At 41.2% G+C, this 16,248-nt stretch overlaps 1 protein-coding gene and 1 long non-coding RNA gene across 4 annotated transcripts in view; one reads left to right on the top strand and one right to left on the bottom strand.

Moving 5' to 3' along the window:
• Positions 1 to 374: 374 nt before the first annotated feature.
• zbtb45 (zinc finger and BTB domain containing 45) lies at positions 375 to 15,981 on the bottom strand. 3 transcript variants are annotated; one of them, XM_047043481.1, is made up of 6 exons: positions 15,820 to 15,980; positions 13,771 to 15,094; positions 7,187 to 7,315; positions 6,025 to 6,162; positions 3,806 to 4,076; positions 375 to 3,628 (listed from the first exon to the last, which is right to left on the bottom strand). In XM_047043481.1, exons 2-6 carry the CDS (start codon positions 14,794 to 14,796, stop codon positions 3,228 to 3,230), a joined length of 1,965 nt encoding a protein of 654 aa, XP_046899437.1. In that variant the 5' UTR covers positions 14,797 to 15,094; positions 15,820 to 15,980; the 3' UTR covers positions 375 to 3,227. The 3 variants fall into 3 exon arrangements, with proteins under 3 accessions (XP_046899437.1, XP_046899438.1, XP_046899439.1); XM_047043482.1 differs by having other exon boundaries at positions 13,771 to 15,091; XM_047043483.1 differs by lacking the exon at positions 6,025 to 6,162 and having other exon boundaries at positions 15,820 to 15,981.
• LOC124483186 overlaps positions 15,963 to 16,248 on the top strand; it is a 35,657-nt gene continuing 35,371 nt past the window's right edge. The window contains exon 1 of the long non-coding RNA XR_006957781.1: positions 15,963 to 16,038. This is a non-coding gene — a long non-coding RNA (uncharacterized LOC124483186). The remainder of the gene's footprint in view (positions 16,039 to 16,248) is intronic.

The raw sequence follows: 16,248 nt of genomic DNA, 5'->3' as shown, positions 1-16,248 counted from the left end.
GAATTGACAATGGGGCACACAAAAGGCCACCCTTGGGAGGGCCCGTGTCCCTCGGCATGCTGGGAAAAAGATTGTTACAAGAACAGATGTTGCTGAGTAACAGATGCCTTCTGGACAGAGTTTAGGCACCGCCAGCCAGACCTTCAAAGGTTTGGGCAAGAAAGAAACTTTATCTAAGGCATTAAAAAGGAGCTCTTATACTTTTGAATGTACTGGTTAGAACAGAGTAGATGTACACTGACAACACGTTTTTTCTTTTAAGAAATGGCAAAAATATAATAATTTTAAAAGGTTAAACACATCACAAACAAACACATTTACAAACATATTTGTAAAAAAAAGGATTTTGCGAGGCTAAAACTACATTTGGCCAATTAAGACTTTATTTGGACAAATATTTCTTTGAAATGTCTAAAATCACAAGTTTTAAAGTTCAATAATTATTGAAGTAGAATAACATGTAATTTTTCAAGAAAAGTTAAATCATGCCTTTAGTCCTTCAATACATAAAAAAGGTGATATACCATGGGATTTATAAAATGAATTTTCTTATGACATTTTTACTTCTGTTAAATGTACATTAATGTAATAAAAACAGTTAACATCACCTTTTGTTCATAAAAGCAAATAAAAAGGCAAAAACCATACATGATAATTATGGGACACATTTTAACATGGCTTTGAAGCACACAAGACAGCACTGTACATGGGTCCACCTCAGACAAAATGTACTAACCATTAGGAGTTGCCGAGGATACATTAAAATCTCCAAACAGGCTAATAATAACTGACCTAGGTGCTGGAACTTTAAAAAGATCTGAGCTCTTTAAAAGTTTTTGGGGCCATCTCATACTGTGTAAGAAATACAAGATCATCTCAGTTTTCATGAAATTTTCATAAACAAGTTGAAAAGGAAATAGCTTCACCAATATACCAAGCGCTAGCTTTGATATATTCCTGTAATCAAAAAACAATTATCTTAAAGTGGGACATTCTATGTCAAAGCTTTAAGTGAGATTTAGTCTAAGGTGACCATAACATTAGTTAAACAAGAGTCAATCACTGACTGTAGATATTAGGTTTATGTAACAAATTACCTTTAAGGTAAGAAAACGTTTTAAATCTCTGCAATAACATAAGCTAGAGATGGGAGATTTGTCTCACAAATATCTGGGGTTCAACGACTAGTATTAAATAAAATTACACATTGTGCAAAACTGACTGTGCATAGGATACATTTCAAATTGTAATAAATTATGTAGTAATTCATATCACCACACTGATGACTTCTAGTCAATATCTACTAAGGGATAGTTGCATGATTAATACAAAAATATTATATATATATATATATATATATATTGGTATGTTGGAGAAAAGGTTAAAATCTTTTCAACCATTCCCATCTAATGGCAACAGCTCTGATGCATAACATAGCAACAAATACACGTTAAGCCTAATAAAATGATTAATAGACAACCAATTTTTACTTGGTGGCTCATGTAGACTCCAATTCTTTTGAATTTCCTGCCAGATCTTTTTTTCTTTAAAGACTTACAGACAAATGCACACTACAGTAGGTTCTTTAGTAGGTTTACAAAGTAAAAATATGTTTCTAAACTTATGTTTCAACTGTTTCTGTATTTTATGAAGCTTAGATATGTGGACCATAATGCCCGTCTTTGGACCACTGAGGTAATTGTAGGTGTAAAACATGCTGAAATGTTCAGAAAACATTTCAAAATAAAACATAGTACACTTTTCTTTTCTGCCTTCCTGTTTCGAGGTATATGATCCTGGGCCGTCCAGTGGCAGATGTATCGTTTTCCCTTTGGGGAAACATTGGGGTCTCCCCATACACTTAAATGCAAAGTTATCTTTTGGTTTCTTTCAACATCTGCTGTGATAGTTTTTATCTTATTAAATTGTTTTTATAAATAACAAAACTTCTGTTCATGATATGGAGAATCATGACCATAAGCACTATCCTGCAAAATTGTGCTGCTAGCTGGCTGTTTCTCCTTGCTGGCGTGCAGTGGTCCAGGACAAGTCTTAAAATACTCATGCAGATGTTTCATAACAATGAGATCAAAATATGCAATCAATTACAAAAACACATTTATCAGAAGTATCAAAGTACAACAACATGAATCACAGCAACTGTAGGAAGACCCCAAAAAAGAGGCAAAAAGAGGTATTACAGTCAATGAACAGACCCCAATGTTTTCCCTCAAACTTGTGGGTGCGGAGTCTAAGCTCATGTGTGATGGCAACTGGAAGTCACTCCGTATCCTTCCAGCATTTACTTTAATCTAAACATGTATAATTCTTCTCCTTCTATCGTCTACCTCCCTCCTTGATGACCTTTTCAACAATCCTCCTTCTTTCAAATAATCCTCTTTTAGGGCCCTATTTGCTGGTGCAGAGCAATGAGAAAACTCCAGGACTAACAATTCCTAGAATTGACGGGAAGGCCACTTGAGGAAGGGGGAGGATAAACAGAACAGCCTGACTAAGGGGGGTCAGATGGCTGAGTGGTTAGGAAGTCGGGCTATTAATCAGAGAGTTGTTGGTTCGGCGTGCAAAATGACGTTGTGTCCTTGGGCAAGGCACTTCACCCTACTTGCCTCGGGGAGAATGTCCCTGTACTTACTGTAAGTCACTCTGGATAAGAGCGTCTGCTAAATGACTGAAATGTAAATGTAAACTAATGCAAAATGTTCACGTATATAAACTGATTGTTTTTAGGAGGTCAAACTAATTGCTCGGTTATTTCAAGCATTAAGTGGAATTCAACATTTTCTAACATTCAACACAAAACTAAAACTTACCCAATCTTATTATATTTTACTTGAAACGGCAGACATCTTTGTGGTTGATATTTTTTAGTTTGGATTTTGGGGTGAACTGTCCCTTTAATGTAGACTTTGCCTTTATCTTTGCCATTCTGTCCAGCAAAATCAGGCCCTATATCACTATCTCCCTGACTCTACTTACAGTATATGTTCACCCTAACCCAATTAATCTGTCATTGCTTATACCTGGATGTCTCTTTTTTGCACATCTTAAAGTTGTGAGCAACACAATGAGCAACTCCTTTGCTTTTACCTAGTCCCCAACAAATGAACTAAACACCAATCCACCTCTCTAAAATGAGCTAGATGATGCTCTTTCGGTTGGGGGTTCATTATGAAGGAGGACTGGTTTGGAACTGCTGCTCTGCTCTTTTAGGAGGATGATGACCCATGGCTGGCCATGTTGGCCATCCCGCTGATCATCCCACTAGGGCCACCCATACCTGAGGGCCCGACCAGGGCTGGGGGGCTGTGTTTGATGGGGGAGGTGATGCCAGGCCCGCGCCCCTGCGGCGTGTGGTGGGCGTGCTGCAGGGCGTGGCGCTCCAGGAGTGTGCGGTGGGTGAAGGCCCGGTGGCACACATTGCACTGGAAGGTACGCTCGGCTCGGTGAGTGCGCATGTGCACGTTCAGTGAGCTCTTCTGGGTGAAGCGCTTGCCACAGACGGAGCACTGAAAGGCCCGCACACCTGTGTGCACCACCATGTGCTTAAGGAGGTAGTCCCGCAGAGAGAAGGAACGCCAGCAGATAGAGCACTGGTGAGGCTTTTGACCTGCAGCATACAAACATGACAAACAAGACAGAATAGTTCTCATCAGTAATGTGAATCGTGTGAATCTAGACATTGTGGAGTTACATTGAGGTGTTGCTGGTGCGAGTAACCGTGTTACATTTTGATTCAGTTCACTTTGATATGTAATTAACAGAGAACTCATTTCCACAATCATACCAGAGTGTATGAACATATGCTTGCTGTAGTTCTTCCTGGAGCGCAGAGATTTCCCACAGTGAGTGCAGTCGAACGACGTCTCAGAGCCCTGGGAGGAAGGGGAGGGGCCTGTCGAACAGGAAGTGGTGGATGGAGGTGGGGCTGGCGTCATTTGTTGTGGTGGTGGAGCATGCTGGGTTGGATCAGGTCCTGCGATGCTGTCAATCACCATGGGTCCTCCCACAAAAAACGATGACTGCTGAGACTGGCTAACCGGGTACTGGAAAAGTAACTGTCGGGAAACGGGATGAACACAGATTTTTTTTAATGAAATGATGGGGGGTTGGACAGAAGAGGAAGGGGGCAGGTGATGCATACCCAAGGCTTGGGTATTGTCTGGAATTAAATAATTTATAGAATTACAATCTTCCCATCATTAAAATTATGCTCCTACCAAAAAGGCACTACCAAAAAACATCACACTACAGGAAAATAGGGGCCGATTGAAAGAATGAGAAATAATGTTCCTTTAATCCATTGGCATATCCCCAATAAGATGTTCTTTTTTATTGGGTGTGCTTTGCCTTCGGCAAGGGAACAACATTTGTTCTCCCTCACATATATTCATTATTATAAAAAAAGTTGAATATTTGCACTATATAGACAATGTCGGTGTCAAAATGTTTTGTCTTGGTCCTGATTGCATTGCTTGTATTCGCTCAAACGTTCCGTTTGACGGTTTAGGTTCAGTTAAAGTTTTTGTGAAGAAAAGTGAAGCTAACGGTGGTTAACTAGCTAGCCACAGTCACCAACGTCACTAATGCGTCACTAACTTCACAAACACGTGTGATTACCTGTAGTAGAACATCAGTTTAGCAGCTTGTTAACTTCTGGGGGATAGCTAAGCTAACTACCTAAAACGACAAGACAGCTGCAGAAACGCCACAAGCAGAGTGATAACAATTTACTAACTTAACATTGTGATAAAAACACAATTGTGACATGTATTGTACAATATGATATACGCTGATATTATTAAGCTAGTACATCTACTTTCGGAAACAGTAGTCTGTGGCTGAGGCGTTAGCATCATGACATTAGCCTCTGTTTCCTGATACATACGCCAGCGTTCCTCACAAATAAATGTTTGTTTTTAGATGTATTATGACATTAGATTACAGGTAAACGATTTGTTGGTGAAGAAAAAAAACATACATTTCAAGGTTTGATGCATTGGGATTTTTTTCTACAACACTTAACTGCCTATCACAGTCAAATAGAAACAACTAACACTAAACAGCAAACTGGAATCAAATGTAAGCATATATTGAATCGAAATTTGAAAAAAAATGGATTATATTTTTAATCGAATCGTGACCCCAAGAATTTATTTGAATCGTGAGATACCAAAAGATTCCCACCCCTAGTAGTCCACTTGCACAATTTACCGGGGTCAGCTTTAGACTGAGACCAAATTGTCGCATTTTGCATTGTTACTGTCAAGCTTATTTACGTTTTTGGGGGCATATTTTCAGTTAGTACTGTTTGAGTCGCGATTCCATCTGAAATACTGCCGGTGACAACGTTGTTAAAATATCCTGTTTCAAAGGGGGTTCTTTATTAATGAATGAATGCAATATGAGTAGGCTAAATGCTTCCAAATATCACTAGAAGGGAAAAATGTAACACATTTTTACACCGGACTGCCCATTTTCTTCCATTTTAATGCAACTTTTCAACTATGAGGCTGCTATACAGCCGATCGCCATTCCCTCTTGCAGGGGAAATGACCAGACAACCGTTTCATTCAACACGTCACTCTTAATATTTTGAATAGTAAATGAGCAGCAAGAAATATGTGCTTTTAAATCTATGCTATCTTCCTAAATAATAAGTATGCATTTTTGTATACAATATACAGAAATATCAGTTGTAAAATTTCTGTTAAAATCCAGACCCATTTGCAACCGACGCAAGCACACCCCTCTCTATTTATTTTTTGCTATGCTGTCAATATGACTGGACACTGAATATTTAAAACTGATGGCAGCCCACCAAAAATTTACTTAACAAGGTTTGCCTCCACAAACAGAAAGGCAATGCCTTACTAGTTGCTCTTTAAGAATCTTGGCCAACTGTAATTAAAGATCAAGCGGTCAACCAGTCGACTACAAAAAATTTCAGCCCTATACTCCAGAAGTGACACCCAAAATCATAACCCAGGTTAAAGAAAAACAGACCTGGTTGTTAATGGATTGTGTGGAAGGAGGGGGGGTCAGGGGTTTGTTAACTCTTCCTCGTTGGTTGAAAGACATAGTCTGAGGTTCACTCTGTGGCCAAAAACTCTCAGAAAACACCCCAGGCTCATCATAGAACTCCTGGAAGGGACACAGAATTTTCACTTCAGTAGGTATTATGGCATTTCAGAGTTGAAGTAAAACCAGTGGAGACACAATAACAAAGTGCAGCCACAATAACACTTAATGTTGTTTATTTTTCTGTCCATAGTTCAACTATGTATCTTTCAAGAGCAGTGTTTCCTCATTGTTGATTTTGCTGTGGCAGCCCGCCACGGTGTCAGAAATAGGGCTGTACAAAAGGCCGTCTATCAGCAGTGATTGTTAGAGGGCATGTCGCAGAATAGCATGGACACGCGCTTCACACCGCAGTTGAGATTATGTGCGTGCGTCCTTGAAAACTTAAGTATGACTTATGTTGTCAGTTCATTTGAGCCTGTAATTGTATTAGTCTATAGTTCTTGCAAATTTAAATTAAGTTTGTATTCTTCCCCTGCTAGCTAAATTTCACATATCCTTTGATTCGATAGCGATTGCTGTCACGTTTGTATTTTAGGTGCATTATTATGCTGAAGTAGTTTTAATTAATAAATAGTGTGTTTATTGTTATTATTTGCTACAGAATGCTTAGCCTATCAAGATCAAATGAAGCAGACAGTGTACATGCTTTCGAGTACCTTAATCGATCGGCTAGGCTACAGACCATTTCCAATAAGTTGTTACTTCAATTATTAATTGGCAGCATTTATGCCATTTAAAACAAACTTGAGTACTACTATGAGTGGAAGGTGTCATTAAGTAGACTAATCTTATTGCTATAGGTAAAATAGGACGAAAATATGTGCAATATAACATTAGCTATTAGACTATTACATTAACCTGCTCCAAAATATAGGGTTAGAATTTAGTTTTCGCTGGGGGGGGAGACAGACCTGCCCCCACTGCAAAAAAAAATCCTAGAGGAAACACTGAAGAGTATATAACAACAGTGCAGGCCACCACAATACTTTTACTTTTTTGTATGATGTGTGGTTAAAGTGGGGGGGTTATCAAAATAACAAATCTTACAGTTATTTTGGGACAGCACAGTAGTTAAAAAATTCACCTGGCCAAAGCTGGTTATAGATTCCTGTGAGGCGTCCTGCTCTCCGTCTTGTCTTCCACCCACTAAGGAAAAAACTGATGCCTCCTGAATACCTTCATCTTTTACCACCACTCCGTCTCCTCCGGTAACCTGAAGGGGTTCAAAGAAAAAGGACGTACATTTAGCGTAATGTCACCCCTAAAACTCCTTTGATTTGTTTTAAGTGATGGTGTTGGCAACATGTTTTTGTTCATTCATACTTTCAATTAGGGCTGCAACTAGGGGTGGGTGATATGGCCAAAATCTATCACGGTAGGAGTAATTTTATATCACCGTTACGGTATATACAGTGCCCTCCAAAAGTATTGGAACAGTGAGGCCAATTCCTTTATTTTTGCTGTAGACTGAAAACATTTGGGCTTGACATCAAACGATGAATGTGAAACCAGAGATCAACGTTTCAGCTTTTATTTCCAGGTATTTACATCAGGATCTGATGCACAAATTAGAAAATATCACCTTTTTGTTCGAACCCACCCATTTGTCACGTGAGCAAAAGTATTGGAACATATGACTGACAGGTGTGTTTTGTTGCCCAGGTGTGTCCTATTACATACATTATTCAATCAATAAATACCACTGAATGTCTACACTCAGGTTCAGATTGGGTAAGATAGGTTTTGTCTATGCAGACTGTATTCAGAGGTGAAAACAACATGAAAACCGGAGCGCTGTTTTTGGGTGAAAAACAAGCAATTGTGAGTCTTAGAGAAGATGGAAAATCAATCAGAGCCATTGCAGAAACATTGGCCATAGCCAGTACAACCATTTGGAATGTCCTGAAGAAGAAGAAAACTACTGGTGTACTAAGTAACAGACGTCGAACAGGTAGACCAAGGAAAACATCAGCAGTTGATGACAGAAACATTGTGAGAGCTGTAAAGAAAGACCCTAAAACAACTGTTAGTGAGATCAGCAACAACCTCCAGATGGCAGGAGTGAAGGTATCACTATCTACTGTTCGCAGAAGACTTCATGAACAAAAGTACAAGGGCTGACCAGAAGATGCAAACCACTCATTAGCAAGAAGAATAGGAAGGCCAGGCTGGAATTTGCCAAAAAGTACAGAGATGAACCTCAAAAATTCTGGGACAAAGTTTTATGGACTGATGAGACAAAGATTAACTTTTACCAAAGTGATGGAAAGGCTAAAGTTTGGAGAAAGAAAGGAACTGCTCATGATCCCAAACACACAAGCTCATCTGTGAAACACGGTGGAGGTAATGTCATGGCTTGGGCTTGCATGGCTTCTTCTAGGACGGGCTCATTAATCTTCATTGAGGATGTAACACATGATGGCAGCAGCAAAATGAACTCGGAAGTCTACAGAAACATTTTGTCTGCCAATTTAAGGAAAGATGCAACCAAACTGATTGGCAGAGCCTTCATCATGCAGCAAGATAACGACCCAAAACACACTGCCAAAACAACAAAGGAGTTCATCAGGGGCAAGAAATGGAAGGTATTAGACTGGCCAAGTCAATCTCCAGACTTAAACCCTATAGAGCATGCATTTTACCTGCTTAAGAGGAGACTGAAGGGAGGAACCCCACAAAACAAACAACAACTGAAAGAGGCTGCAGTGAAAGCCTGGGAAAGCATCAAAAAGGAAGAATGCAAAAGTTTGGTGACGTCAATGGGTCACAGACTTGCTGCAGTTATTGAAAGCAAAGGATTTGCAACTAAATATTAAGTCTTATTCACTTAAATGTGTTTTAAGTATATCTGTTCCAATACTTTTGCTCACATGACAAATGGGTGGATTCAAACAAAATGTGATATTTTCTTAGTTGTGCATCAGATCCTGATGCAAATACCTGGAAATAAAAGCTGAAACGTTGATCTCTGGTCTCACGTTCATTATTTGATGTCAAGCCCAAATGTTTTCAGTCTACAGCAAAAATAAAGGAATTCGCCTCACTGTTCCAATACTTTTGGAGGGCACTGTATCACGGTATAGTAATTGTTCTGTAAATTCAAATAAGAAATGTTACAAAATAACCATACCGTACTTCATCATCACACTTGATTATTTATTACAAACAAAAACAACTTGACACTTAAGTTAAAAACAAAGACTCAAAAAAGTAAAGAGTACGAGTGTTCCGATTGGCTGATGGCAGTCATGCCATCCGCGTGGTGACCTACTCACAGCTCAATGCGGATCTATAATGCCCTCCGACGAACGGGGTCAAAATTATTCCTTTGTTAATAATTCGTTACACAGAACTTTATTATTTTAAATATTAATCCAAAATTATTCACACCTTCACAAAATCAACCACAAACAAATAATTTCTGCATATGCAGGTATCAACGCTGGTGCTTAATAACTGGTCGGCTCCATGACGCCGGGTAAGTAGCTAGCTCCTGAGACTTCTCACCAAAAGAACGAAGGGGAACCTTCGATTAAGACATGTCCGTAGGTACCTAGTGAAAATACTTGAACTTTCCTAGATCTTGAGCTACGGCACTAATGCTGAATGCTCACTGATATAGCTCTGTCTTACTAGAACGGCGTATGTATGCATCGTTGCTAACACCGTGTCCTAACTGGATGCGACGGGACGCGAGCGACGCAACTAAAAGCAGGTCGATTGCCTTGTTTTCTGTTGGAAGTCCTAACTGGATGCGAGCGATGCGATGCTGCGCGGTGCAACTTTTTGGCTGAGCTTTTTGTCGGCCCTGTTTCTATTTATTTTAAGTCGCTCGCGTTGAAAGCTCTGTAGCACATCAAGTCATAGTAACGTGGTTAGTGTACATGACGTAACAGAAGGGAATTTGACGGATTCAGTGTGGACAGAGAGCGTCCGATGCTACGCGACAGTCGTACGCTTGCATCCAATTAGGACACGGTGTTACGTGTGCTGACGTTGTGACTGTAAGTATATGAGAAAGACGCGTAACACCGTGTCCTAACTGGATGCGATGCGAGCGATGGGACGCGAGCGACGCAACTAAAAGCAGTTCGATTGACTTGTTCTCTGTTGGAATGTCCTAACTGGACGCGAGTGACGCGATGCTGCGCCGCGCAACGCAGCACGACGTTTTGGCAAAGATTTTTGTCGGACGCCCTGTTTCTATTTATTTTTAGTCCCTCGCGTTGAAAGCTCTGTAGCACATGAGGTCATAGTAACGTGGTCAGTGTAGCTACATGACGTAACAGAAGTGAATTTGACGGATTCAGTGTGGACAGAGAGCGTCCGATGCTACGCGACAAGTGTACATCACATCCAGTTAGGACATGGTGTAAGTGACAGAGAGACGGATGGAGAGCAGGGAAAGAAAATGCAGCTGAAAGAATTTGCCGCGTGTTTTAACCTAAATAGTGTTAACAACTTTTTTTTTTACGAAACGCAATATGTGGCGGCCAGTGTTGATTCTGTGGCGCACCGCCATGAATTAGTCTGTGTGGGAAACACTGAAAAGTATACTGCGGTTGAAACAGTATAGCCAAATCTCTCCCGGTAGACACATTTCCACCATCGCACGGTATATACCGTCATACCGCCCAGCCCTAGCTGCAACTAACGATTATTTTAATCGATTAATCAGTTGATTCTTTTTTCGATTAATCAATTAATCGGATTTTAAAAAGCATTCATTTCCTTCCCCTTTATTCAAAAACAGAACTGAGTGCAAATTCACAGTGCAAAAAGTCCTCAGAATGTGAGACAAATGTCGAATATGAAACTGACTTCACCTCGGTCAATTAACAATTTTTTTTTATGTATTTAGTGTGAAATGCTCCCACACCTTGGGTGACTTAGGTCGTACTGATTTCTCTGCCTCCGCCATGTGTTTCAGAACGTTACTCAACAACGTCTCTCTGATGGTCTTTCCTCTACCTGCAGTCAACGTAACTTTTTTTATACTCAAATATCCGCGACTTATTGAGTGGCGTAATAGTCGCGCGACACAACTATTCGATAATGAAATTAGTTGCCAACTCTTAATAATCGATTTTAATCGATTCAATCGATTAGTTGTTGCAGCCCTACTTTCAATGTCACATTCTTTGTATACAAAATACACAGGCAGCATACAAGCACTGAATGAAGGGTAATCTTCCTTTCTTACATTGTTAGTTTTGCCTAACTTTTAAAAACAGGAGATTTGGGTGGGAACGTCTGGACAGTAGATTTGGATTGAGCAAGGGCTAGGGTTAGCAATCGACTTGCACCTCTCCAAGACTTTAACATGTTTACAGTTTTTTACAGTCGCTAGGACACATTTCTCAATACTTAAGTTACGTTTTCAAAACTCTTCACACAGAAGTATATGTGGGCTAAAATGAGGATCATTTATCATTGCTTTGGCACAAAATGCAATACATTTACATTTATTCATTTAGCAGACGCTTTTATCCAAAGCGACTTCCAAGAGAGAGCTTTACAAAGTGCATAGGTCACTGATAATAACAACATACTTACATGCTTACATACTGTTTTCAAAACTGTTAAACCTCAGTTCAAAACAATAACATAATACAAAATTGAATTAGACATAAATTTGCTACATTTCTACAGTAATATAGTAATGAAATATATTTTGAATCAAAAAATGTAATGCTCTAATCTCTATGGAAGGGTTGTGCTAGGTGAGGAAAGGGATGCGGAGAGAAGAAATCAGCCAACATTTGTATGGGACAATGTGGCATTTCACCACTCCCGTGCAGTCACCGAGTGGTTTGCAGCCCATCCCAGAAGGATGTCACTTTTCTTCCCACCTTACTCTATATTCCTCACCCCCATAGAATAATTATTTTCCTCATGGAGGTGGAGGGTTTACTGTATGACCACCATCCACATGATCAAATGTCCCTCCTGGACGCCATGAATGCTGGATGCCTGGACATTGCCAGGGATGGATCAGGCATGCCAGAAGATTCTTTCCTAGGTGTATTGCCCTAGATGACATACAGTAAGATGTGATGTGAATGAGAACCTGTGGCCCGCCACAGTTAAATTTCTGCCGCCACGGTATCAGAATTAGAGCTGTACAAAATTTGAGGCCGTCTATCAGCCGTGATTGTTAGAGCGCATGTCGGAGAATAGCACAGACGCGCTTCACAGCGCAGTTGAGATTGCGCGTGTGCATCCTTGAGAACTGAAAGTCGTATAATTTATGTTGTCAGTTCATTTAAGCCAGTTAATGTATTAGTCTATAGTTCTTGCAAATTTAAATTAAGTTAACTGGTGATTTTCGTTGTTTGTATTCTTCCCCTGCTAGCGAAATTGCACGTCTGTTGATTCGATAGCGATTGCTGCCCTTGCTCACGTTTGTATTTTAGGTGCATTATTATGCTTAAGTAGCCTAGTTTTAATGAATAAATAGTGGGTATATTGTTATTATTTGCTACAGAATGCTTAGCCTATCAAGATCAAATGAAGGAGACAGTGTACATGCTTCCGAGTGGCCTACCTTAATCTGTAGGCTAGGCCAGTGGTTCTCAATCCTGCTCCTCGGGACCCCCTGCCCTGCATGTTTTAGATATTTCCCTGATCCAACACACCTGATTCAAATAAATGGGCCTGATAACGACCCATTAATTTGAATCAGGTGTGTTTGAGGAGGGAAACGTCTAAAACATGCAGGGCAGGGGGTCCCAAGGACCAGGATTGAAACCACTGGGCTAGGCAACTGCATTTACAATAAGTTGTTACGTCAATTATTAATTGGCAGCATTTATGCCATTTAAAACATACTGTAAGGTGTCTTTAAGTATGCTAATTTTATTTATTTAGGGGAAATAGGACGAAAATATGTGCAATATTACATTAGCTATTAGACTATTAGATTAAGATGCTCCGAAATATAGGGTTAGCACTTTGTTTTGGCCGGGGGGGGGGGGGGGGGGGGGGGGGGGTGTTAGACCTGACCTGCCCCCACTGCTAAAAGAAATCCTAGGGGAAACACTGCATTCCTATTGTATCTTTATCAGTGGATGGTGTGTATACAAATTATTGTATTCTAGAATTAGTGGGGAAAAAAGAAAGATATACAACATATTGAAGCATACTGCATCATGTCTGAAACGTTCCAGTAACATATATTGCAGTGAATTCTAAACAGTAGAGAGGTGTCCTTGTTTTACATAAGAAAACATTGTATAATGCTACCTGTTGTTAGTGATTTTTAGGTCATTGTTTTGTGGTTGACAAAGTATGTTTGTTGGCTGTCAACCTTTGCTAGTGTTGTGGAAGAATGAGTTGATTTAAGACATGTATGAAGTGATTTGCTAGTTTTAGTGCATTTTGAATGTGAAATTAACTGCTGTGCCAAGCTTTAAGTTGTTTAGGAGAACTGCGTTAAGAGTTTTGAAAACTTGACTTAAGTATTGAGAAATGCATCCTAGCAACTGTAAAAAGCTGTAATGACCCATTTAAGTCCATGGAATATCAATGTGCCACAATAAAGGATTCAACTCCAGCCAATCTTAATTTATGTTCACTGCCTACATGCTCTGTGGACACTATGGTCCAGTGAGAAATGGGCAGTGGTTTGCTTGACTGTCACCATGGTAACCGCTCCCCCTGCCTTACCTGTAGTCTGAGTGGCTGCCTCTGCTTGCGGCTGTGGCCCGCACCTCTTTCCCTCTCTCCATCTCGCCCTCTGTCTCTTCCATCAATCTCTTCTTCCTCACTGAATCTGTCTATTCCTACGAGATCTTCCGAGAGGTCTGCCGTACTGCCACGGATGCTGTCTCTGCCGATGCTGTCCACGCTGCCCATCCCTGAACTGCAGCCAGCAGACAGGCTTCCTGTGCTACTGGCAGTGGCACCAGCATTCGCTGTCTGGGCCAGCAGGTCTCTCAGCTTGTACCTCACATCCTGAGTGCAGCTGGAGTTCTGTTTAAGGAGAGCAGCGCTGGCTGTGGAGCCAAGCCCATCTGTCCCACATATGGGGCCAGGCCCCATGTCCCCCAGGGCCATCAGCCCTACTGGGTTGGCCTGCTCCATTGTGCCGGGTCCACTTTCACTAATGCTAGCACTGCCCAGTCCTGTGCCCATGTTGCTGGCCACGCAGTCCCCCATGGCAAAGTTGGAGAAGCTCTGGTAAACCCCGCCAATGCCAGCGCCCCCAACACAACTTCCGCTGGTGCCGCCACTACTTCCTTTACCTCCTCCACGTTCTTCCTGTTTAGGGAGCACCCCTCCAATCATCACTCCTCCTCCACCGGCGGCTGCCTTCCTCTGTGAGATTATCTGAGTGCACTCGTCAATGACAGTCTTGATCTGCAGGATGCTGGCTGCGGTGAGGATGCACAGGGCCTGGGACTGCAGCACCACCAGGGAGCCACTGTACATGAAATCCACAAGCTGCTTCACTGTCTCTGCAGGCACCAGTGGCGGAACAGAGATCTCAGAGTGGCCCAACAAAAGCTTGTCCTGGAAGAAGGGACTGCCAGCCGCCAGCACGCATGCGTGGGCGCGAAGGGACGCATCGTGGATGCGTACGGTCACATCGCAGAAGAGGCCCTCGCGCCGCTGTGAACGCAGAGCCTCCAGCACAGACTGGCTGGAGTTGTGAAGATGGATGTAGTGTACGGTCTCGGTACCAGAGGCCATTGTTGGAAGGCCACCTGGTATGGGGTGGCCGTGGAGGAGGGAAGGGTGTGCCTGGATGGTTTGCAGTTCTGTGTCAGCTAGAGGAAGAGGGAGGGCAGGGAGAACAGCATGGGCTGTGGTGGGTCCACCTTCCCTCAAGCAGTCATGGGTCTGGTCAATGCTTCGGAGCTGTATTAAGTGTCTCTGCAGGTGTTCTTGGACAGTGTGAGATTATTTGAGAGAGGCTTGGGTAGGCTTCCAGTAAGTTTTAATGAGAGACCTCCAATGTTGCGGTCGCTCACTCCGTAGTGAAAGCCTGCTGAAAAGATATCACATAATTGAGTATGCTTAATACATTTGCCCACTGGCAGTTTATTTAAACATAAGTACGTTACTGTCAATAAAGGCTACTTAGTCTGCTCTGTTGGGTAGGACATAATGTGGGAACAATATGTTAAGTTAACGATATTATGTTAATACGTTATTTTGGCGCTTCGGGATAGTTAGCTGGGTTAGGGTTATTAAGAGAACTCGTTTAGCTAGCCTGGTCAAAAATAAACTATAATGATCACGGTACTATAGGTACCGTGATACTAAAGTTGGCTAGGTAGCCGGCTAACCGCATTTGGCTACCTAGTACTTAGATTTGGGTAATGTTACCATATTACCAATGATACGTTTAAAGCCAATGTTAGGTTGACATTACTCCGAAAACATATTTGCTTGATAAATAAACAATTACAGCACATTCAATTATCTACGCTTGCTTCCTAGCAAGTAGCTAATAACATAACAGCCAATACATACGCTAGATAGCTAGCAAACATTGCTAGCATAATTATTTGGTTGACTGACTGACTATTCCTTGCATTGCTTTGGTAGGGAAAAGACCATGCTAACTTGGCTGTAGCTAGCTCTAGCTATACTTAGCTAGGTTAGGTTTTCAGCTGGTTACGCTAGCTAACGCGCATTTGAAAAATCATGCATCACTCTCTGACCTCGATCAAATCTAGACCTGATCTCAGTTTCTGATTAATTACATACCTCAAGAAAACAAAGATAAATAGCATTTCACTTCCATCCATTAATGTGCATGCATTCTTGTAAACAAAATGCTCAATGCTAGCACGAGCTTGCATACATTTTGATATATCCCTCCAACAACAACGGCGCTGTACTGTCTAGCCTACTGCGTGCACTGCAAGGACTGTGGATGTATTTTTTTATGGCAGAAATCTAATTTGTTGAATGCCTCTTTTCAGGGTAAGTATAGATCTGCATCGTTTACGATATTTAGTGCTAAAGTGAATGACATCTATATTTACACATTTATGATGGATAACCATGTTTATAGGTTTTACTTAATACTACCTCCTTACAGAAGCAAAATACTTAAGGTAAGCAAGGAAACACTGCTTTTTCTCATAGATGATGTACATGTTTTTGTGTGTGGTTTCATGGCCTGTTTTGGGG

The sequence above is a fragment of the Hypomesus transpacificus genome, chromosome 21, assembly GCF_021917145.1.
Source record: "Hypomesus transpacificus isolate Combined female chromosome 21, fHypTra1, whole genome shotgun sequence".
Taxonomy (NCBI): domain Eukaryota; kingdom Metazoa; phylum Chordata; class Actinopteri; order Osmeriformes; family Osmeridae; genus Hypomesus; species Hypomesus transpacificus.
The sequence above is the reverse complement of the archived record's forward strand: the minus strand, read 5'-3'. Positions and strand labels throughout refer to the sequence as shown.